The 24,051-nt window shown below is 49.1% G+C and overlaps 1 protein-coding gene across 3 annotated transcripts; it reads right to left on the reverse strand.

The window, feature by feature from the left end:
- Window positions 1–19,863: 19,863 nt before the first annotated feature.
- LOC121456663 (asialoglycoprotein receptor 1-like) lies at window positions 19,864–23,415 on the reverse strand. 3 transcript variants are annotated; one of them, XM_041665031.1, is made up of 9 exons: window positions 23,236–23,415; window positions 22,734–22,822; window positions 21,661–21,835; window positions 21,462–21,557; window positions 21,301–21,372; window positions 20,805–20,891; window positions 20,562–20,713; window positions 20,381–20,487; window positions 19,864–20,270 (listed from the first exon to the last, which is right to left on the reverse strand). In XM_041665031.1, the coding sequence occupies exons 2-9, from the start codon at window positions 22,755–22,757 to the stop codon at window positions 20,114–20,116; spliced, it is 870 nt and encodes a 289-aa protein (XP_041520965.1). In that variant the 5' UTR covers window positions 22,758–22,822; window positions 23,236–23,415; the 3' UTR covers window positions 19,864–20,113. The 3 variants fall into 3 exon arrangements, with proteins under 3 accessions (XP_041520965.1, XP_041520966.1, XP_041520967.1); XM_041665032.1 differs by having other exon boundaries at window positions 21,661–21,777; window positions 23,236–23,413; XM_041665033.1 differs by lacking the exon at window positions 21,661–21,835 and having other exon boundaries at window positions 23,236–23,413.
- Window positions 23,416–24,051: the final 636 nt, after the last annotated feature.

Below are 24,051 nucleotides of genomic sequence, written 5' to 3' on the forward strand. Positions count from 1 at the left end.
CTGCCTGCAAAGTGACCGTAGTACATCCTCTTCTAAACTCTATGACCTCACTAGCCCTGGGAAGCTGGCTGGGTTTCCAGTACCAGGCATAACCTCCCTCCCATTGAGTGGTGTTAAATCCAATGAGATAGCTGTTGGTAGCCACTAACGTTGAAATGTCATTTGTAGCATCTTTATGTGTGTGTATCTTGTCATGCTGGTCATTGTCATGGTTCATAGATTTGCAGCTGTGTAGTGATGTGGGAGGTCCTTCTATGTATGTGTTGCTTTTATTGGTTAATGAAGAAAGAATCTGCCTTGGCCTGTGATAGGGTAGAGTAGAGCTAGGCAGTGAAAACTAAATTGAATGCTGGGAGAAAAAAGGGTGGAGTCAGTGAGAAGCCATGAAGCCCTGCTGGAGACAGACACCTGAACTTTAAGCCACAGCCTCAGAGCAATACACAGATTAATGAAGATGGGTTAAATTAAGGTATGAGTTAGCCAGAGATGTGCTAGACATTGACCAAGCAGTGTTTTAAATAATATAGTTTCTGTGTGGTTATTTCGGGGCCGAGCAGCCAGGAAGAAACAAGTGGCTCCGACCACAGCATAGGAAGGACTGTTTAACTGCTTCCCTCTCTGGGCAGCTTGCACAGTATTTTCTGGAACCCATGGAAGCTAGACCACAAGACAGAGACTTTCAGGTTCGATCCAACTCCAGTCATCTGAGTCACATGTCCTAAATGTGTGGTATCTTCAATGATAGGACCCCATCCTCAACCCCTGAGAGACACAGATTTGTAATCTCAATTGGGAAGTTTTCCCCAGTAAATGAGGGGTAGACCTTGAGCCTCAATCAGCAGACTCTTGAACTAGACCCTGGAGGTGAGGGCTTCCACATTCCCTTCGTTTTCCGTGCTGCACTGTCCTCCCATGTTTCTGGAGATTTTATCTAAATTGTTGATTTCCTCATCCTTTCTGGTGACTATTTGGTCTCTGTTGGTGACTTTCCTCCCTGGGCCTGGATAAATCCACCTGCCTGCTTGCAGCTTCCCGTAGGTCGTTGACCATTTTCGTGAGCAAACTTCTGAAGTCCTCATGCAGCATCGCATCTGTTCAGAGTCTTTGGGTTCAGAAGCTGAGGAATCATGGCCTTTGGAGGAGCCGTGTTGCCTGGCTTTTTCGTGCTTCTTGCACCTCTGTGTTTTGATTTGCATGTCTACTGGTCTGGGTATCTCATCTGCATCAGGGGGAATCTTCTTACTGAGCACTCAACTCTTAAAGGCTCAAACCGGTGTCCATTCAAACAAAGAAAACAAACCACTGCAGCAGCAACAAAATCAGGAAATAATTAATACCAACCACCGCTCTCTGCCTCACAGCGGCCACAGGGCAGAAACTGGCCAATGTGCTTCAGGTTGAAAAATCACTTAAGTCTACCAACTGAGTCCCAGGACACCCTTTCTCAGAAGGAGGAAAGGAAGGAGGGAAGGAAGGAGAAAAGGAAGGAGGAAGGGAGGGGAAATCACTTGGATAAGCAAGAAAACAGTGCATGAATGAGATCAAGGAAGGAGACAGGAAAGTGGAAGTAAAGAAGGAGATGCAAGATTAAATAAATAAAAGACGCAGAAAAGCAGGGAACAGAGAAGACTGTTAGAGAGGAACAGAGGAAAAGGAAAGAGATTAGGAAAAAGAATGAAGTAGCACAAAGTTCAAAAACAAAAAAACAGACAAATGTAACAAGGGGATAAAATATGAAAACACAGGAGTAGTTTTCAATAAGGTAGAAGTGGGAGAGATAACTCAGCAGTTAAGAACACCGATTGCTCTTGCAGAGGACCCAGGTTCCATTCCCAGCACCCATGTGGTGGTTCACAACCATCTGTAATTCCAGTTCCGAGATCCAGCGCCCTCCTCTGACCTCTGTGAGCACCAGGCATGCATGTGGTGCACAACAGACATATATGCAGGAAAACACTCACACACAAAATAAATTTAATAAAATTTAATAAAATAATAAAAGCCAATAAGGTAAAGTCAAGATGCTACTAAAAGGGGCAGAGGGAAACACGGGGCCTAAAGGTGGGGAAGGAACTGAGAAAAAGGAAAAATATTGCCCCCAAATGGAAAAAACTATATATAATAAAATTGCAAAACTACATGAAGAGGAATAACAAATGAAAGCAATAAAAGTGAAAATACAGTAGAAGTCATGCTAGACACGTACAGGCAAGGAGAACCACACTGGGGAGCTGGAGGAGACGGAACGGATGAGGTACAGCAGCAGTTTCTGAGTCCACAAAAGTTGAAGACTGCATGTGTAGGCTGGTCAGTTTACGTGTGAACGCTTGTCTTCACGATGGCATCTGTAGGCTGGTCAGCTTGCGTGTGAACGCTTGTCTTCACGATGGCATGTGTGTGCTGGTCAGCTTACATATGAACACTTGTCTTCACGATGGCATCTGTAGGCTGGTCAGCTTGCGTGTGAACGCTTGTCTTCACGATGGCATGTGTGGGCTGGTCAGCTTACGTGTGAATGCTTGCTCTCGCGATGATTTACGCTGCTGTTGATTACGTGTGAACGCTTGTCTTTGTGATGGTTTACACTGCTGTTGAGTCTATTGGATAAAGGGTTTGATGTACCCTAGGCCTCTATTTACAGCAGCTGGTTTCCTTCTTTGTAGATGGGGGGCCTCTGTTGGCCACCTTTGCCTTACATTCTGTGAGCTGAGCAAATTCTCTCACCTTCACAAGACTCCCCACATCCTCCCTCCCCTCCACCCCGAAAATGACTAATGTCTCATTCGGAGAAGCGATCTCCCAAGTATGTTGAGAAGGGAATTGGTGCAGCCAGAGGACTTGGCATCCTTTCAAGCCCTCCTGAGTTCTGACCACTCTGCTGGGGGAAGGGGAAGATGGGGAGCGCAGAGTGAATGACAGACAGGTGGCTCCTAAATCCACTCTGCCTGCAGCCCCGGGCTGAGATCTATCAGACTCCAGTAGAATCCCATGACAGCTGTTCCCCCAGGGCAGGGCCATCTCTCTCTATGTACTTCCCTGCCTGAGACACCTCTGCCTCCTATACTCTTCGGTTTGCTGGTGGCCAGCCACCCTCTCTCTACAGCCACCTCTCTGTGCATCCTTTACCCAGGGGCTGTGGCAAGCCAACTGGAAGATCTTGAACCTGTGACCATCTCCTGAGTTCAGGCCTCTGGGGTAGCTCAGTCTTTAACAGAAGATTCCCTCTCAAAATGGGCCCTAGCCACGGCTCTCCAAGTCATCAATATGACAAACTTGGAATTTGTCTGCTACCGTGGCTTGTCCGCCAGAGTCACTGTCAGCACAATCCGCAGCTGCATCAGAGGTCACTGTCCTCCACAATCCGCAGCTGCATCTGAAGTCACTGTCCTGCACAATCCGCAGCTGCATCTGAGGTCACTGTCCTGCACAATCCGCAGCTGCATCTGAAGTCACTGTCCTCCACAATCCGCAGCTGCATCTGAGGTCACTGTCCTCCACAATCCACAGCTGCATCTGAGGTCACTGTCCTGCACAATCTGCAGCTGCATCTGAGGTCACTGTCCTCCACAATCCGCAGCTGCATCTGAGGTCACTGTCCTGCACAATCTGCAGCTGCATCTGAGGCCCAAGAGAGCTGTAGAACTGTAGAATTAACTGCCTGGCTTTCATCTCTCTCTCTCTCTCTCTCTCTCTCTCTCTCTCTCTCTCTCTCACACACACACACACACACACACACACACACCTCTGTCAAGGCACAGCTCAGGTGGTGTGCACGTATTTCTCTGATAGCCACCTTTTTCTGTTCTTCTCCAGTATGTGGATTCTTATCCCCTTGTGGATTTCCAAAGGGTCTCCTATGTTTTCTGTCTTTAAAATAAAATCTGCATTTTTTTATTGGTTAAGTTCCCTCGCAGGCTCACCCAGAGGCAGCCTCCAGTCTGTCCTTTTGCTGGGACACTTTTGTTATTGTTTTGTTGAGTAGTCCGGATCTCACACAATCCAGGCAGACCTAGAATTTATGTAACAGAGGATGGTTTTGAACTCTTGATCCTCCTGTCTCCACCTAGCAAATTCTGAGATGACAGGCAAGAACCATTACTCTAGCCAGAAGATAAACTGTGTGTGTTCTCACTCTGAGTGTGTGTTTGTGTGTGTGTGTGCTTGTGTGTGTGTGTGTTCCCACTCTCATTTGCCAACATTCATGATAACAGTGCCACCGTGTGGTACAACTACAGGCTCCAGTTTCAAGAACCCTGAAGCAACATGTTTCAATCCTTTTTATGCTCTTTTCCTAATCACTAAAGGGAAATATTAAACAGTTTGTTCTTACAGCTTTAAGAACAATTCCATAATTCAACTCCTGTGAGAAGTTGTCCACGTTCCCCCACTCCTGACATTGCTAAGCTATACCTTTACGGGTCACTCAGAGCTAAGAAATGCTTGCAATGACCTGAAGGTCAGTGAGGCTTGGCCTCAGAAAGTAACAGTTTTCTCATCATCCCAGATCTGCCGACCTGGTGTTCCAGAGCTCAGGCGACTGTATTCTAAGTTCAGTGGCCAAGCACCATCTTGGTTTTATGTAATACAGTTACCCCTTCCCTTGTTAACCGATCTCTGCTTTCTTATCTCTTTGAGTGGGAACTGGAGTTGCAGGTAAACCCAGAGAGCGACTCCACCCTCTCCACAGTGGGGTCTTCCTACCCAGAACAAAACCCACCCCCCAGGCACCAGGCTTCATGGCCAAGTAAGTACTGGGCGGGTAGTGGAGGTCCCCTGCAATGGTTCTCCCCAATGTCACCCCACAAGTATCTCCAGACAGCTCGCTTAACCAACTAACTCTCTCTGTGCATCCTCAAAACTTAAGTCTGTCTGCTGCGAGCATCTCTTCACCAGTAGGAGTGTAAGCCTCTTGCACGTTTTTGACGCAGAATGGAAATGGCTTGGCTGTGCTCTGATTGGCTTAAGAGCAGACAGAGAACCGCCAGCTGAGACTGTGCTCCTGTCTTTTTTTTTTTTTTGGTGGTAAGTTTTTTGTTTTTTTTTTAATCTAATTTATTTATTTATTAAGGATTTCTGCCTCCTCCCCGCAACCGCTTCCCATTTCCCTTCCCCTCCCCCGATCAAGTCCCCCTCCCTCATCAGCCCAAAGAGCAATCAGGGTTCCCTGACCTGTGGGAAGCCCAAGGACCGCCCACCTCTATCCAGGTCTAGTAAGGTGAGCATCCAAACTGCCTAGGCTCCCCCAAAGCCAGTACGTGCAGTAGGATCAAAAACCCACTGCGATTGTTCTTGAGTTCTCAGTATTCCTCATTGTCCGCTATGTTCAGCTAGTCCGGATTTATCCCATGCTTTTTCAGACCTAGGCCAGCTGGCCTTGGTGAGTTCCCAATAGAACATCCCCATTGTCTTAGTGTGTGGGTGCACCCCTCGTGGTCCTGAGTTCCTTGCTCGTGCTCCGTCTCCTTCTGCTCCTGATTTGGACCTTGAGATTTCTGTCCGGTGCTCCAATGTGGGTCTCTGTCTCTGTCTCCTTTCATCGCCTGATGAAGGTTAATATTCATGAGGATGCCTATGTGCTCCTGTCTTTAATGAAGAGGTGGGATCTGTAGCTGGGGATGGAGAGGGATTCAGGCACAGAAAGCATTTGGTCCTTCTGTCCTGCTCCTTGACTGTCCGCAAAGCCAAACAAAGTGCAATGATGGTTCATCTGCATCTGCAGCCGCCTGGCTGGTGGCGTCTGGGAGGCTGCAGGAGCCCACTGACCTCGAGTGTCAGTCCCGTGGTCCCTAGACCCAAGTCCTGCTGAATGCAAGCCACCTTACCACTCCTCCCAGCACCCCATCAGCCCTCGGGGGATCTCACCCACTGAGCCTGCCTGTGACCCCTCCTGGCAATAGCTTTTCTTCTTGACTTTTAAAGATAAAACACGGTGCTGGGTTACAGGAAGTTAAGCCTGTTTTTGTGTGTCTCTGTGTGTGTAGCCAAACTGACATTTAATAACTTCCCTAAGTGAAGTCAACAAGCAGATCTGGCAAAGACCTGGTTCTGTATAAGCTGGCCTAAGACTGCCCCTCACCGGCAGTGTACAGACCTGATGGCTGGAGACATTTCTCTAAATAAGCAATAGCTTCACCAAAGAAATAAAAATCTCAGCAGGGGACGGAGGGGCTGCTGGAGGGATGGCTCAGCAGTTAAGAGCACTGGCTGCTCTTCCAAAGGACCCAGGTTCAATTCCAGCACCCACACAGCGTCTGACAACTGTCTGTCTGTAACCACACAGCGTCTGACAACTGTCTGTCTGTAACCACACAGCGTCTGACAACTGTCTGTCTGTAACCACACAGCATCTGACGACTGTCTGTCTGTAACCACACAGCGTCTGACAACTGTCTGTCTGTAACCACACAGCATCTGACAACTGTCTGTCTGTAACCACACAGCTTCTGACAACTGTCTGTCTGTAACCACACAGCATCTGACAACTGTCTGTCTGTAACCACACAGCGTCTGACAACTGTCTGTCTGTAACCACACAGCGTCTGACAACTGTCTGTCTGTAACCACACAGCATCTGACGACTGTCTGTCTGTAACCACACAGCGTCTGACGACTGTCTGTCTGTAACCACACAGCATCTGACGACTGTCTGTCTGTAACCACACAGCGTCTGACGACTGTCTGTCTGTAACCACACAGCGTCTGACAACTGTCTGTCTGTAACCACACAGCGTCTGACAACTGTCTGTACGTCCAGACCCAGGGCTTCTGACACTCTCATGCAGACATACATTTAGGCAAAATACCAATAAACATAAAATAAACATAAATTATTTTTTTTAAAAAATCCCACCCGGTAGTAATGGCACACGCCTTTAATCCCAGCACTTGGGGGGCAGAGGCAGGCGGATCTCTGTGAGTTTAAGACCAGTCTGGTCTACAAAGCAAGTTCCAGGAAAACCAAGGCTACACAGAAACCCTGTCTTGAGAAACAAAAAACTATCTAAAAAGCCCAATTTCTCTCCCTTACGTTTTGTTTTCTTGTGTATTTGTTTGGACAGGGTGTCCCTATGTAGCCCCAACCTGGTCTGGAACTCCTCAGTCCTCCCTTGGCCTCCAGTGCTAGATTGATAAGCATGTGCCACCATGACAGCCCCATCTTTCAGAGATGTAATGTCATAGAACGTGCCCAGGGCTGGAGCGATGGCACAGCAGTTAGGAGAACTTACTGCTCCTCCAGCGGACCAGACTTCAGTTCCAGCACCCATGTGGGGTGAGGGGTGATGGGGTTTTCAATCACCTGTGAGCTCAGCCCTTCCCAATCCTCTTCTGACTTGGAGGGCTCTGCACACAGGCAGACACATACCCACACGCAGACACACATGCATACACATAAACAAAACCAAATTTTAAAGAAGAACTTCCTAATGTTAAATGGTCCAAAAGAAATACGTCACGACTGAAACAGTAACGTGCATCTTAGTCTTGAGATGAGCGGTTCCAATGACAAGCATTTCTTTCCCGCAGTTCTGGAAGATGAGAAGCTCAATATTAAAGTGCTCAGAGACCCAATATCTGGTGAGGGAGCTCTTTCTAGTTTGCAAACATCATCTTTTTTAATGTTTATTTATTTATTATGTATGCAGTGTTCTGCCTGCATGTACGCCTGCACACCAGAAGGGGCACCAGATCTCATTACAGATGGTTGTGAACCACCATGTGGTTGCTGGGAACTAAACTCAGGTCCTCTGGAAGTGCAGCCAGTGCTCTTAACTGCTGAGCCATCTCTCCAGCCCCCAAACATCACCTTCTTGCAGGCGGCCACATCACATCAAATCATGGCCAGAAAGAGTGTGTGTATATGTTCTTACAGTTTCTTAAAGACCCCCATGACGTCATCTAACTCTTTTATCTCCCAAACACATCACCATTGATGCCAACTTACTGAAGGGAGAGCATGAACATAGGATTTTAGGGGGCATGGTTTGTAGGTTGCTGTAAACCATGATTCTGGGTTATTTTCTAGGAACCTGGCCAGAACCCATCCACCTGGCCAGTATTTAATTAAACCTTGCTTCAAATTTGGCTCTAAACTGTGGTAGTGATCTTATTCTCAGTCATTGGGTTTAACAATATCACATAGTTTCCCACAAATCTGTAAAAGTTTATGTCAATTTTAAAAAGAAAAAGAAAACTTTTAAGTGCTGTAATTCCCTCAGCCCAGGCATCCAGTTGCTTGGCCGAAACAGCTGAATGGGAGTGAAGGGTGGGTATCCATTTGTCTTTCCCATTAAGCCTGAGAAACTTCAGAGACAGCAAAGCAGCATGCCAGGGGCAGCCGCCTGTTTGCTCTAAAAAATGGAGCCACTGTCAGCCTTGGAAGATTGTATAGATGCTGGGCGTCTGGAGCCAGGTCTGGCCTTTTCAAACTGTAAATCTCCACGGTTCTCCCAAGAGCTGGGGCAATGAACTTCCTACTGATCTGAGTTAAACAACTAAAACAGTACCTTTAGATATCAAAGGAAACATAAACTCAGTTAATTGTACTCCACTCTGGCAAGTCCAATCATGTGGGCACAGATCCTGGTTTGAAGTTTAGTTTGTTTCTGACAGGATCTTGAGCTGTTTAGAGCATAGAACTGAGAGCAACTCTGAACTCCATGTCTTCAGCACCTTTACTTCCCAAGTACAATTGTATACCACCAACACGCAACCCACGCGCATGCGCACATGTGTGTATGTGTGTGTGCATGCGCACGTGTGTCTGTGTGTGCGCGCGTGTGTGCATGTGTATGCACGTGCGTGTGTGTGCACACGTGTGTGTTTGTTCACAGATGTGTGTGTTAAAGTCAAAGGTCAATGTCAGGTCCCTTCCTCTCAGGGTCTCTACCTTGTTTTCTGAGACAGGATCTCTTACCTAACTTAGAACTCAACAACTCAACAAAACTGGACTCCAGGGATTGAACATCACAGGCTCCCAGAGCCAGGGTAACAAGTGTGTGCCGCCATTCCTGGCTTTTTACACGGTTGCTAGTGGCCCAAACTCAGGTCCTCAGGCTAGCCTGGCAGGAGCTTTACCAACTCCTCAGCCCTGTGTCCTTGCTTTTAATAAACTTTATATTTTAGAACAGTTTTTAGGTTTAAATCAAGCTTGAGAAGAGGGTGTGAGTTTCCTCCATCTTCTCCGCTGCACCAAGCATAGTTACCCTGGTGACGCATCTACAATGCATCTCTAAGTCAGCCTCCACTATAGAATGTGAGGGGACGTGTGTCAGCCCCCACTATAGAATGTAAGGGGACGTGTGTCAGCCTCCGCTATAGAATGTGAGGGGACGTGTGTCAGCCTCCACTATAGAATGTACGGGAACGTGTGTCAGCCTCCGCTATAGAATGTGAGGGGACGTGTGTCAGCCTCCGCTATAGAATGTGAGGGGACGTGTGTCAGCCTCCGCTATAGAATGTACAGGAACGTGTGTCAGCCTCCGCTATAGAATGTGAGGGGACGTGTGTCAGCCTCCGCTATAGAATGTGAGGGGACGTGTGTCAGCCTCCGCTATAGAATGTGAAGGAACGTCTGTCAGCCCCCACTATAGAATGTGAGGGGACGTGTGCCAGCCTCCGCTATAGAATGTGAGGGGACGTGTGTCAGCCTCCACTATAGAATGTACAGGAACGTGTGTCAGCCTCCGCTATAGAATGTGAGGGGACGTGTGTCAGCCCCCGCTATAGAATGTGAGGGGACGTGTGTCAGCCTCCGCTATAGAATGTACGGGAACGTCTGTCAGCCCCCACTATAGAATGTGAGGGGACGTGTGTCAGCCTCCGCTATAGAATGTGAGGGGACGTGTGTCAGCCTCCGCTATAGAATGTGAGGGGACGTGTGTCAGCCTCCGCTATAGAATGTGAGGGAACGTGTGTCAGCCTCCGCTATAGAATGTACGGGAACGTGTGTCAGCCTCCGCTATAGAATGTGAGGGGACGTGTGTCAGCCTCCGCTATAGAATGTGAGGGGACGTGTGTCAGCCTCCGCTATAGAATGTGAGGGGACGTCTGTCAGCCCCCGCTATAGAATGTATGGTGACATGTTGATCTTTTAATTAATTTTTTAAGTTAACACACAAAATAATGTGTTTCACCATGACATCTTCCTGAATTTTATTACATTTTGCTCTTATCTGTTCCCCTGTCCTCTTGCCCCGTCCCCACTCCACCTAATTTGCTGTCTCCCATCTCAGAACTTACGCCTATATCACCATCATTTGCTTTTGTGAAGCTTAAAAAAAATATTTATTCATGTGCTGGAGAAGTGTTGCTCAGTGGTTAAGAACATATACTGTATTACAGAGGACCCGAGTTCAAGTCCCATCATCCACATCAGGCAGCTCACAACTGCTTGTAACTCCAACTCCAGGGGAGCTGATGCCTTTCTCACCTTCTCTTATGTAAAAGAATGTGTGTGTGTGTGTGCACGAGCGCGCGCACACACACACACACACACACTAAGCAATAATTAAATTTAATATAAATATATATTCATTATTTTAGTGTTTTGCCTGCATGTATGTCTGTGCACCACACCCATACCTGATGCTCTCAGAGCTCAGAAGAGGGCACCAGATGCCCTGGAGCCAGAGTTACACATGGTTGTGAGCTGTCATGTGGGTGCTGGGAACTGAACCGGAGTCTCTGCAAGAGCAGCAAGTGCTCTTAATTGCTGAGCCCACCAGAATCTGTTTTTATACATTTCCTTATACTTTCTTACCCAGAAAGTGCTGTTAAGAAAGAATTCATTTGTTCCTAAAACAAATTTGTTTTTATTTCACCAGTGAGAGTATGCCGCTCTGCTTCTCCAGGTCATTAAATGTTTGCAGTAAAAATACAATTAACCAGTGAACCTGGGGGATTTGTTTGATTAAGGATTTAGTGCCTCCCTTGGACAACACACTTTGTTGTTCAACTGGGACGCGACCTTTAGCTGAAGGACACTGGGCTTTTATTATGTTTCTAACCAGCATCCAAGAAAAACTAATCTGGTTGTTAGATCAAAGTGTTCTGTAAATTTGAGTTTTGAAGAATTCGCTTTGGCTTCCAGGTATGTGTGAGCCCTTTTCTTTCACCAGATTAGGAAATGCAGGCCTGCCATGGAGACAGCTGGGGACAGAATAGCTCCCTCTGGCAATGCAGCCTTCCACCCTGGGCAGAAGGAGCTGGAAGACAGCAAGGACCATGAAATTGACCAGAGTAAAGCTGCCTGCTCCTCTGCACTAGAAACCCTGCAGAAACAAAGCCCTGAGAGCTTGTTTGAGAGGAAGACTGAATGATAGAATGCAGACTCCTTGGTGAAGGGAGGAATGGAACCCAGCCGGAAGGAAGGATTTCCAGCACAGAACAACTAAAAACTGCAGACAATCGTTGGTGGGAGTGGAAAGAGTCTCTGACTGTGAAAACTTGGTCTAATCAAAGCCAAGTGTCTGTGTTCATGTTCTCAGTAGGTTGCTCTTGACGACTCTTCTGGCCCCTTGGTCAATGCCCATTTTGAGTCATTCAATAAGACAGACAGACAGGCCTGATGAAGAGCGGCCAGTCACCCATCCAACAGCAGGTTAATGGCGCTGAATTTCCTGGAGGATGCAGCAGCCCAGCTCATTCCTTAGTCACCACAGTTATTTGCCTTCCATCATGCTTCTGTCGGCTCCACCCTAGAGAAGTTCCAGAAGTCCTGTTTACTCTCTCTCTCTTCTCTCTCTCTCTCTCTCTCTCTCTCTCTCCTCTCCCCCCTTTCTGTCTCTCTCTCTCCTCTCCCCTTTCTCTTTCTCTTTCTCTCTCTCTCTCTCTCTCTCTCTCCCTCCCTCCCTCCCTCCCCCCCTCCCTCCCTCCCCCTCCCTCCCTCCCTCCTCTCTCTCTCTCTCTCTCTCTCTCTCTCTCTCTCTCTCTCTCGTGTGTGTGTGTGTGTGTGTGTGTGTGTGTTTGGAGGGCAGATATGTCAGGTGCCCTCTGGAGCCGGAGTTATAAGCAGCTGTGAGCCCCCTGGCATGGTTGCTGGAAACTGAACTCCAGTCACCTGGTCCGCTACTCAGCTGTGTCCCAGTCCATGGCTTCTCTTTTGTTTTCCTGCCCCAGGTTTATCATCTCCGTGAGCCATTTCTCCAGCATTGCCATTATAGTTTATGTAACACGCTCCCCCAAAGACAACTTGTTTCACAGCAAAACAAGGGCAGCTTCTGGGCCCCAGCACGTGGAATTCACTGATCTCGCGTGGCCTTTCACTCAGAAGCCGCTTGGCAGTCGCTGTTGGCACACCCAGTCAACTCTGTAACCATGCCTGGCAGCAGACAGTCACCGTCAGAGGCCGCGGCTAGCCTATGGATGCTCTCCACGCTTTTTTTGCCTGCGGAGCCAGAATTTACAGGCCAAGAAATCAAAGGATTCCTCCCCTATTCAATTCAATAAATGCACCTGTGTTTAGTCTCTGTTCTTTAGAAGCCATAAATCCAATGGTTGGAATGCTTACACCAGGAAACCTAACTGGCCTAAACCAGAGGCAAACTCACTAAAGCGCCTATGTCCAGTCAAAGGAAGCTCAATGGGAGTTCTGATTACTGGACCTTGCAGATCTAAACAAAAGCCATGTTCAGACAGGGATCCGAGCCCTTCTGCCAAAATGTCTAACACAGTCAGTTGTTGTGGGTTGGAGGTGTCTCCAGAGGGTACCTATTTTGTATTTCAACAGGTGAGAAAGTTAGCCACAGCGGCCACACAAAGGTTTGTTTCTTTGGACTCTCGTGGTGGGTAGTAGTGGTTACTTGGTGGTTATTAGTTGGTGATTATTCAGTGGTTATCTGGTAGTGATTTTGATTGGTTATAGTTTTTCCTTCTCCTGTTGACAATCCATACAGATCTCAGCAAAAAGGGTTTGTTTTGGGGCAGAAAGGGTCCGAGGCAAAGGGTCCGCAGAAAAGAGTCCAAGGAAAAGGGTTCGAGGAAAGTTATAAAGCACCCAAATCAACTGCTACCTGCTAAGATCAAAAGCAAATTGAGGGGGTGGAACTACTTCTGAGGAGAATGGGAAAATGTTCCAGAAACTGGTGATTTTTTTTCCAAGACAGGGTTTCTCTGTGTAGCTCTGACTGTACTGGAACTTGCTCTATAGACCAGGCTGGCCTCAAACTCACAGAGATCCACCTGCCTCTGTCTCCCGAGTGCTGGGATTAAAGACATATGCCACCACCGCCCAGCTTCTATCTCCATCTCTCTCCAGCACTTGGGTTGGGCTGTGATGGAGCTGGGGTGGGAGGCAGGGTCCCGGTGGGTTTTCCCCAAACAGCAGCATCTGCCCTCCATCACAGGCATTGCCATTCTCTTCTCGCCAGCCTTCCTCCAAACAGCGACAAATGTAAGGACATCCGTCGGCACATGTTAACTAAGGAACACGTTAACTACAGCACACGTTAACTACAGCACACGTTAACTATGGCACACGTTAACTACAGCACACATTAACTACGGCACACGTTAACTACGGCACACGTTAACTACGGCACACGTTAACTAACAAGGTTCTGCCGTGAACCGTGAGGAACCAGGAGACCTTCTGCCTCTCCGTGACTCCTCACTTGACAAACCCAGAAGTTATCTAGAACTTCTAGCTGGGTGGTGGTGGTGACATATTCTTTTAATCCCAACACTTGGGAAGCAGAGACAGGCGGAGCTCTGTGAGTTTGAGGTCAGTCTGGTTTAGAGGAATTCCAGGACAGCCAGGGCTACACTGAGAAACTCTGTCTCAAAACAAAACAAAACAAAAAACCTTCTGAGAACATTGTAGAGGACTTATTATGGAAGATGATTGGACCCTCAAAGTTTGTCCCAAACCACCGATTTGAAAAAGAAACCACAAACCCACAGTGTCCTATTATTCTGTGCTGCGAGGAAAAGACAGTGCGTTTGCCTTAGGTGTGGAGTGTTTCAGTATCCTGGAGCCAGCTTTCTTGTCAGTTGGTGCTGTGTTACAGAAAGAGAGCTCTTCATACCCATTATTATGTTCCTGTCAAATATGGCAGCATGAGCACTATCATCGAAAACTCTGAGTATAGAGTGACATGCTCGAGGTTGGGTTATAGACGGCATTATACTCAGCAGGAAGAAAACCAGCAGCATACACACCACCGAGTGGTCGGACTGAGCTAATCGCTCAGGGGCACTACATCAGCGTCCACAGGATGTCCACCGTGCAGGGAACAGTCAGCGGCTGTTCTGAAGGGTTTCTTATTGTAAAACCAACAAGTTTTGGTGAGGACAGAAGGGGTCCTCGGGCCCCACAGGAAAGGGCCAGGGCACCTCTGCGCCAATCCCACTGTTTTTTTCAACCTAGTTAGTGAGAATGTCAACCCTTCGACCTAGAAAGCCTGAGAAGCGGCATCCATCCATCCCAGGGCTTGGAACTGAGAAAAATAATGTACCACAAATTAAAAAAAAAAAATACTGAGCAAGTGTGAAAAAACCTGTAATCTCAGCTCTGAGGAGGTTGAGGCAGGAGGATTGCAAATTCAAGGCCTGCCTGGTCTACATAATGAAATCTTGTGTTGGGGGAAGGGGGATAAAATTGTTGCTAAAAGATACAAGGGATGAGGGGACTGGAGAAATAGCTCAGCATTTAAGAGCACTGGCTGCTCTTCCAAAGGACTAGGATTTGACTCTCAGCACCCACACGGCAGCCCACAACCGTCTGTAACTCCAGTTGCAGGGGATCTGATGCCCTCTTCTGACCTCTGCAGGCACTGCATACATGCAGTGCACAGACGTACATGCAGACAAACACCCGTACAAAGATGCACAATAAAAAGACAAAAAGTGATGAGACCGGTGTATGGGGTCTCACAGACAGGAAGCTCTCCGTTATCCTCCAGGTTGGTCTAGGGCCCTGGCTGTAATCAATACTTAACCTTTGCTCGCCCTCTCCTCCAGCCCCCACGCCTCACAGCACCTACGCGTTTCTTGCCCTTCATCCCACCGTTGCTATGGCAACCACCATGACAAGATCCGTGGCTCCGGTTTATTTCTAGTCTATCAGGTGACCCAGGCAGACCCTTCTTAGTCATTTATGAGGAAGGAGTGAGAGAGAGAGAGAAAGAGAGAGAGAGAGAGAGAGAGACAGACAGACAGACAGACAGACAGGAGAGAGGATAGCTAAGCTCTCAAGCTCGGGAGTGCACTAAGGATGTAACATGAAGAGTGAAGATGCCAAGGCCACCACAGATGTTTGAAAATGAGGCAGACGACCTACAAAAGGTGGTGTGAATACACGGAGACCCTGCAGGGGACCAGCGGGGCCCCAGGCCCTGGTCTGACAGAAGGCCAGCCTGCCCCCTGCCTGGAGGGCCAGCCTGCTCCCTTCTCTGCTCAGGCATTGCCACTGAATTCTCTTCCCCACCAGCGCACCCTGCAACCAGCTCCCTGGCTTCAGCTCTGTTGTCTGTTCTGCATCCCCGCCTCATCCGCCCGTTCCTGCCAAGTGCGTTCTGATTACACTGCTTGACAATAGATTTTAAGTTCTGGGAAGATGAGTTTCCTGTTGTTTTTTTACACTTTCCTGCCATCTAGTTCAAACATGTTCATCCTTCCAGATAAATTTAGACTCGTTTTGTCAATTTGTTTTTAAAGGCAAAAGCATGGCTCGTGGATTTTGACTTGATCTCAACGTCATCTGTTAAAGGCAGGAAGAGCAACCTCTGGGCAATCCTAAGGATTCCTCCCAAAAATCAACTGCTATACCCAAGTACGTTTATGATCTCCGTAGGCTTTGGCAGATTTGGGGATGTTTTGCACGTGTCTAAAGGTCACTCTTTCATGTCTTCTGTTTGAGTTGCTGTTCTGTTCTCTGTCGCTCTTAGTGGAGTTTTAGTATGTGGACCAAGCAGACACCTCTGGGGCCTCCCCTCATCCGCCTGAGCCACTGATTTCTGCCAGCGGTGGACAGCTTCAGCTAAGCTAAGCGGCTTGTTGCACTGACAATGTCCCACTACAAGCTTGAGTTCCACATTCTGCTCCAGCACTTTCTCTAGGGCCATATGGAGCCATTTCAGCCAGCACAAGGACGATGCAGAGCTACCTTGAGCTAACAGCTGTGGGGGGCAGCTGTGGAGAGCAGCTGTGGAGAGCAGCTGTGAGGAGCAGCTGTGGAGAGCAGCTGTGGAGAGCAGCTGTGGAGAGCAGCTGTGGAGAGCAGTTGTGGGGAGCAGCTGTGGAGAGCAGGGACTGGTGGGTAAATCCTCCAGTCATCCCTGCCTTAGGTCATACTGTATGATCAGAAGGTGCTCAAGGTTTGCCTCAGTTGCCCAACACAGGCAGCAACTGGGTGATGGCCACTTTCACTGTCCTCCTTCCCAGCCCACAGGTTTCTTCAGCTCCTAAGAAACCACCTCCCTCAACTCCTTCCCTCAGGCCCTACTCTTAGGAGACACTCAAACAGAGACAGACCCCTCTGGATTCTGACTCCTAATGTTTCCCTCTTGCCAAGGAATCATCATACCAGCCTGCGTCCAGCGGCCATGCAGAGGCGGCTCAGCCTGACTCAGAGCAGGGAGCTCCGTGATGCTCCAGGGAAGGAAGAGTCAGAGACAAAGGGACCACAGAGACGTCCTCTGGCGTCCTCCAGGGTCTTACCGTTTTAAACACTGCTGAAAGGTTCGTAGTACGCACACAGCTCTACAGCCCTCCTCAGTTTGCCTCACCCCAAATCTAAGCCAGTGCCCCCCCCCACTTGCCAATGTTACATTCGAAACCACAGTTGGTTTCAGGTACTGAAGAGAATGCAGTGTCTGGGGGAGAGTTTGGGCACTCAGGAGAGCTTTCTGAATGAGAAGCTCTGTGGACCAGAGCAGAGTACAAAGCCGTTAGCGTCAGCTGCAGAAAGGCACCGAACTTCAGAAGGATCAGCTTAGGATTCCTCCACCTTACAGTGAAAACACGGCCTGCATGTGGCAGATCCATGCTTTGGATTTTGAATTTAGACCTTTTCCTGGGCAAGCAATATGCCATGAGATCCCTGTTCTAGTTGGAGTCCCTGTTGCTGTGATAAAATACTGACCAAAAGCAGCTTGAGGAACAAAGGGTCGACTTGGCTTACAGCCCAGAGGGTGACAGAGTCACAGCACACAGTCAGCCACACTGTCAGAAGGAGAGACAATCCATGTCCTCTGTACCACTTGTGATGGTCAGTAGATCGGGTGTACTATAAACGCATGCGCCAACTGGGGAGACGGCAGAGTCAGTACAGACCGCACCACAGAAGCTTTAGGACCTGCGTTGATCCCAGCACCCATGGAAAAATAATGATAACCCAGGCATAGCATTATTTGACAATAAACCCAGCCGTAGGAAGGCAGAGACTGGGGTGTTGTAGGAGACTTCTTGCTCATTCCTAGCTACATAAACCCAAAATAATCACACCGAAACTGTATTAATTAAAACACTGCTCGGTCTAGACTTGTTGGTCAGCCAGTCTAGCCAGATCTGTGAGATCCAAGTTCAGTGAGGGACCCTGCCTCAAAAATAACAAGGTAGGGACTGGAGAGATGGCTCAGAGGTTAAGAGCACTGCCTGATCTTCCAAAGGTCCTGAGTTCAATTCCAAGCACCCACATGGTGGCTCACAACCATCTATAATGAGATCTGGTGCCCTCTTATGGTCTGCAGTCATACATGCAGGCAGAACACTGTATACATAATAAATAATTTTTAAAAAATAACAAGGTAGAGAGCGATTGAGAAGGACACTCAACATCAGCCTACAGTCTCCAGGAATAACAATACATGCGCACACAAGCAAAATGCACTCACAGCTCATAACAGATTTATCAGATGAGATCATCCATTGATAAATCATAAAGTATCTGCATATTTCTACCACAGGATTTTCCATCGCCGCTGTTTAGAGGTTTTCCCTTCTGTCTTTATGGCTACGTAGATGGGTTCACACTCTAGGATTATTTTTCAGTTTGCATATTTTACATAGGTTTTTTTTATAATTTTTGATTTTCAAGACAGGTTTTCTCTTTGAAATAGTCCTGGATGTCCTGGAACTCACTCTGTAGACCAGGCTGGCCTCAGACTCACAAAGATCTACCTGCCTCTGCCTTCTGAGTGCTGGGATTAAAGGCGTTCACCTCTGCGGCCTGGCAAAACAAATGTTAAAAAATGAGTTTTAAGAATTTATGTTCTGGGGCTGGAGAGATGGCTCAGTGGTTAAGAGCATTGCCTGCTCTTCCAAAGGTCCTGAGTTCAATTCCCAGCAACCACATGGTAGTTCACAACCATCTGTAATGAGGTCTGGTGCCCTCTTCTGGCCTGAAGACATACACACGGACAGAATACTGTATACATAATAAATAAATATTTTAAAAAAAAAAGAATTTATGTTCTTAGCCGGGTGGTGGTGGCGCACGCCTTTAATCCCAGCACTCGGGAGGCAGAGGCAGGCGGATCTCTGTGAGTTCGAGACCAGCCTGGTCTACAAGAGCTAGTTCCAGGACAGGCTCCAAAACCACAGAGAAACCCTGTCTCGAAAAAACAAAAAAAAAAAAAAAAAAAGAATTTATGTTCTTAAAGGCCAGGCAGGGCAGGTAGATCTCTGTGAGTTCAACTAACCTAGTCCACAGAGCAAGTTCCAAGAGAGCCAGAGCTACATAGAGAAACCCTGTCTCAAAAAAAATAAAACTTTTATTTTTAACATGTGAACTGTGTGTATATCTGTGTGGGTGTATGTCATGTGTGTGTGGGTGCCTACAGAAACCAGAGGTGTCAGATCCCCTGGAACTGGAGTTACAGCCTGTTGTGGTTGCCGGGAATCCAATTTAGGACCTCTGGAAGAGTGATATACTTTCTTAACTGATTAGCCATCTCTCTAGCCCTTTTCAACATGGATCCACATACAGCAACTATTACTTCAAATTTGCATCATCTACTCAAGACAACTTCCTAGCACAGGCCCGCAGGCAGCTCCGGCAGGGAAGCAGGAGGAAGGAGGCTGCCTGCTGGCCGCTGTGAACATGGGAAGAGTTCCCTCAGATAGAAGTGACAAGTGTTTACTACAGCGTCTTCTCACATTTCTCTGCTGAGATTTCCTCTTGCGATTTTGTAGTTCTTTGTAGTCTGGATATTAATTGCTCGTTATAAATGCTGCAACTAGTTCATCCAAATCTGTTGCTTGCTTCTAATTTTAGCCATGAGATTTGCCAATCTTTTCTGTAGAGGAAAAATATTATTTTCCTGCACTGCGTATGAAAAAAGAACACATACATGCTTCATCATTTATAAAGACATGTGTAGATACATTATGTATATATACATATATGTGTGTGCATATGTATATGTGTGCATACATATATGTGCATGTATATACGTCATTTCTTGTATTTTGGCATTACAGGCAAACATCTTGCCAGTCTTATTAATAATTCCAAGTCTGTAATGTGTCTGTACTGATTGCCCCCACTCGCTCCATGGCTGTTGATCACACTATTATTAACGCTTTGCCCTCATGTGTTTGTGACCCCGACTTGCGTGTTCACCACGCTTATTTGGTCTTCGACTTTTGTTGTGATGAACACAACAGGCCAGCGTACTTTGTTCCAAGTCTCTGTCACACTCAGTGCTGGGGGCTGCAGTTCTCTAGAGAGCCTGCCAGATCAATCCTGTTTCCCAGCTGAGACTTAAGGACAGAATAACTTCCTCAAGCAGGCACACCTGTACATAGCAAAGCCAGGCTGCTAACAGGCAGGGCAGGCCAAAGCCTGCTGTTTCCCCAGCATCGCTGCTGGCCCGAGACCTCCCCAAGCTAGCCAGCCCCAGTGACCAGACAGATTGTGGGCAGTTAGCATAGTTCTCTCCTTTTTACTCTAAAAAGAAAGTTGACAACAGTAAACTGCACACTGCCCAGTGTCCCAGGTCCCCATGACCCCACCCCACCAGGTCATGCCACACCCCTCCAACACCGTTCTTTACCCTTCCCTGAAACCCTAGATGAGAATCCCTGAGGCTGTGGAGACCCCCAGCTAGGCTCTCCCAATCCCAGACCTCGGCAGCTTGAGGCACTGGAGAAATAAGTTAAGGGGAGGAAGCTCCTAGCCGGTCTTGTTCAGCTCTGTCTCACAGGCCCAACGGTAGGGCCTCCTGCAGACGTCATCATTCCAGCGGCCATCATTGGTGAGGTGGGCACAGTCCTCACCTCCTCCAAGCCCATGCCCGTACCAGTCATCCGGCTGCCCTGGTCTCCAGTTCCTAGAGAAAAAAGACAAATCAGACTCTCAGCCATGTTCCGAGAAGAGCTCCAGCCTTAGAGACACAGGCTGGGAAGGCAGGGTGCTCCCACCCAGAAGGCAGACACTCACTTGAAGTTCGTCTCATAGTCAGTCCCATCCACCCATTGCCAGGGCCCGCTCTGGTCGGTTAGGCCAATCCAAGTGTTTACAGGGCCCATGTGGTGCTGGACAAATTTCTGAGGAAAGAAACAGAGCCGGTGGCCTCTTCCTTCCACCATCCGGCATCCCAGAAGAACCCACTGTGACCCACCTGCTTGTCCCAGGAGGTCACCACCACCAGGTGGGCATTCTCCAGCTGGCAGTACTTGTCTGCCTCAGCCCAGGGCCTGGCAGAGCTGGAGAACCAGTAGCAGCTGCCTTCGTACTCCACCCAGTTGATGGGGCAGCAGTTTCTGCCAGAGCCTGAGGGGGTGGGGAGGGCGGTAAAGGGCTCAGATGCTACCGTGGATGGGGGGGTGGGCAAGAAAGTGGGGCTGGTAACCGGGCCCCTCACCGTTGCCCTGAAGGGCCGCCATCTGACAGCTCAGGCTGTGCAGGTCAGACACTAACTGCTTCACGTGCAACAGCAAGCTGGAGTGATCTGGGGAAGCAGAGGACAGAAGGGGGGGGGGGGGGACAACCAATCAGCACAGACCCTCTGGCCATGGCTTTGATCTGGGCAGAAAGACCAGCAACCCTTCCCCCATGCCCTTCTCCTTCACCTTTCCCCTCCCCCATCACCTCTCCCCCTCATCCTAACTTCTCCCCTCCCTCTCTTTCACCCTTCCCTCCCCCTCTCCTCTCCCCCTCATCCTAACCTCTCCCCTCCCTCTCTTTCACCCTTCCCTCCCCCTCTCCTCTCCCCCTCATCCTAACCTCTCCCCTCCCTCTCTTTCACCCTTCCCTCCCCCTCACCTCTCCCCCTCATCCTAACCTCTCCCCCCTCTCTCTCTCACTCCCTCCCTCTCTCTCACCCTCACTTCCCCTTCCCTCTCCCTCCCCCCCCCCACCTTCACTCAGATCCTGCTGCTGTTTCTCCAGCTGTGACTCCAGTTGCTTCATCTTTCTTCCCACGCTAACTCCTAGAGGAGAAACTTGTTGAGTGTTCTGATAGCAGCACCATCCCTCAGCCCCACCCCAGGCCCCAGGCCCCAGACCCCGCCCCCCTCACCCTGGGTGCCTAGGACCTTGACCTGGTCCTCAGTGCTCACAGTGAAGTTGCTGAAATTCTGCTTTAGAGCCAGGAGGTCGCCCCGGAGTTGGGAGTCTAGGTAAGAGAGGATGCGAGTATGAAAAAAAATAAGTTGTCTGTGCCCTCCCACCACTGCCTACAAGTTGCCCCCTTTCTCTGTCCAGCCCTGGCCACCCACTTTGGGATGCGATCACACAGACAACCACCAGCAACGGGAGGCTGAGGCCCAAGGAGAGCAGGAGGAGGCGGGATCCAGAGCAGAGACGGTGCAGGAGCGGTGGAGTGGGAGGCGGCCCTGAAAGAGGAGTCAGGAATTCACCAGCCCAGGCCAACCCTGTGTAGATCCCGTGGTCCTAGGAAGAGCGCACACTAAGCTCTCCAATAAACTAAGAGAAACCATATATATTAAGAAATGTGGGTAGTGGGTAACTCTGCAGGACCGGAAGCAACTAAGATGGGGAAGAAAAGGGGTTATCTCGGAAGTGCAAAGCTTTGACCTGCCCTAGCGTTGCCGAGGTCCTGAATCTCTGCTGCCACCTCGTGGCACGATAGTGTCATTACAGACAATGAACAGCTGCTGCACCTGGGGAGTCTCTGCTCCACCAAAGTGTGAAAAAGGTGGGTTTCTCCCTCTCTCGGTGAATCCTGTGCAGTTTTGGCTGCATGAGGGGAGAGATGAGTCTCTCCCGCGAAGGGAGAAAATGACACTTAGCCTTGTCAGTTGGAGTGTGGAGTCTTCTCCCCTTCCCCTCCCCAGGGCTCCTTCCTGCATAGAAGCACACTGCCCAGCTGGGATACCTCAAGAGTTCTGACCTTGTTCTGCTTACACACAACAGTCCTGAGCAGAGGACGAAGAAGTGGGGAGAAGGGTTTGTTTTAAATGCAGAGACCCTCAACCTAGCCCCTAGGCCAAGCTGGTCCTGGCCACCCAACCACCACATACATGCCGTCAAAACTGAAGAGGACAAGGGACCTAGCTTCAGAAGGGACTGACAACAAACCCATATTCCCAGCCTTCATTCAGTAGAATTCACCCACTGCCTGGGCTCTTGAGAAGTACGAGACCTGGAGAGGAAGCTTGGGCAACTGCGATGGAGAAGGACTCCAACCCTGTGCCCTGTACCCTGCTCCCCAGTCACTCCCCCAGTGACTCAGCCACTATTTTCTGAGTGCATGGGCCAGAGCTAGGGGTCACCAGGAAAAGCAGGAGGGACAGAGCCATGGACGCTCTTAGGTGGGGAGCATCCTCACCTCTCCGGAGTTGGTGATGGTCATTCTCCTCGTTGTCCAGGTGCTGGAGATCTTGGTAATCCTTTGTCATCTTAGCACTAGAGTGGGACCTAGGACAGCCAGGATTAGAGCCCAGGCTGGGGCTAATAGGCCCGGAGCTGGAAGAAGCCCAGTCTCATCTACATCTGACTGGGTCTGGGTATCCTCCAGGAGGACAGCACCTTCCTTCTTCCCACCATCTGCTCCCAAGCCTGACATCCAAAAATCTACCCTCTAGCTGGGCATGGTGGTATATGCTTTAATCCCAGCGCTTGGGAAGTGTACTCGGGTGGATTTCTGAGTTCAAGGCCAGCCTGGTATACACGGCTAGTTTCAGGCCAGCCAAGGCTACATCCTAAGAAAAATCTATGCCTGCCTATTGACACACACACACACACACACACACACACACACACACACACAGAGGACCCCTCCACTCTCTCACTTGCCCGCCTCCCGCATTTTCTCACCCCGCTTTACTTACTGAAGTCCCGTCTCTCAACACCACTCAGAACTCAAGTTAAGGAGGGGGCTGAAGCCTGAGAACCAGGTGGACAGCCCTGAACAATGGGACAGGAGGGGACAGGGTCCATCCAAGGGTCCTGTGTGTCCAGCTGTCTGTGTGTCTGAGCACGCTGAACCTGGCATCACCAATGCCAGGACTTTGGACCTTAAACAGAGGTGGAAATAGATTAGGAACTGGGGAGGTGTTTGGGTGAAAGGAAGGCCTGGGTAACCTCTGTTCTGTTTTTCAGAGAAGGGGAGTCTCCTGACCGCCCCCCCCCACACACACACACAGAAAAACACGCAGGTGCACTTGTTATGCCCCACCTCAATACTCTTTACATTTTTATGGGAGACAGGACTAAAAAGGCCAGGGAGGCCTTTGTTGTTTCCTCTCAGGGCCCTCCCCCTTTCAGTTCTGAATTTCCCAGAATCGTCCCTATCTCCAAATATCTCTGGCCAGGATCAGAGCCACCAACTGATCCCCTGCTCTTGCCCAATCCTGCCCTGTGACCTTGGCATTATAATTGCAGTCTATAATTGTAGATTCTTGGGGGCTCGGCACCTGGCTTCCCAGTCCTAGCCTGACCCACTCACTCTCGTGTGGTCCTTCAAGAAGCATGGAGGTGACAGAAGCTGGTACCCCCTAGGATTGGGGCCAAGAAACCCCTGATTTTGCCCCAGGGCTTCAACCTTTTTCAGCCCCAGAGAACAACCCATTCTTCAGGCAAGAAGGCTGAGGCCCTGGAAAGCAAGCTGCCTTCCTGCCATACTGCACAGAAGAGTGCAGACTAAA

The sequence above is a fragment of the Microtus oregoni genome, unplaced genomic scaffold, assembly GCF_018167655.1.
Source record: "Microtus oregoni isolate MIOR12 unplaced genomic scaffold, Mior012 000015F_ref0000493, whole genome shotgun sequence".
In the NCBI taxonomy this organism is placed as follows: domain Eukaryota; kingdom Metazoa; phylum Chordata; class Mammalia; order Rodentia; family Cricetidae; genus Microtus; species Microtus oregoni.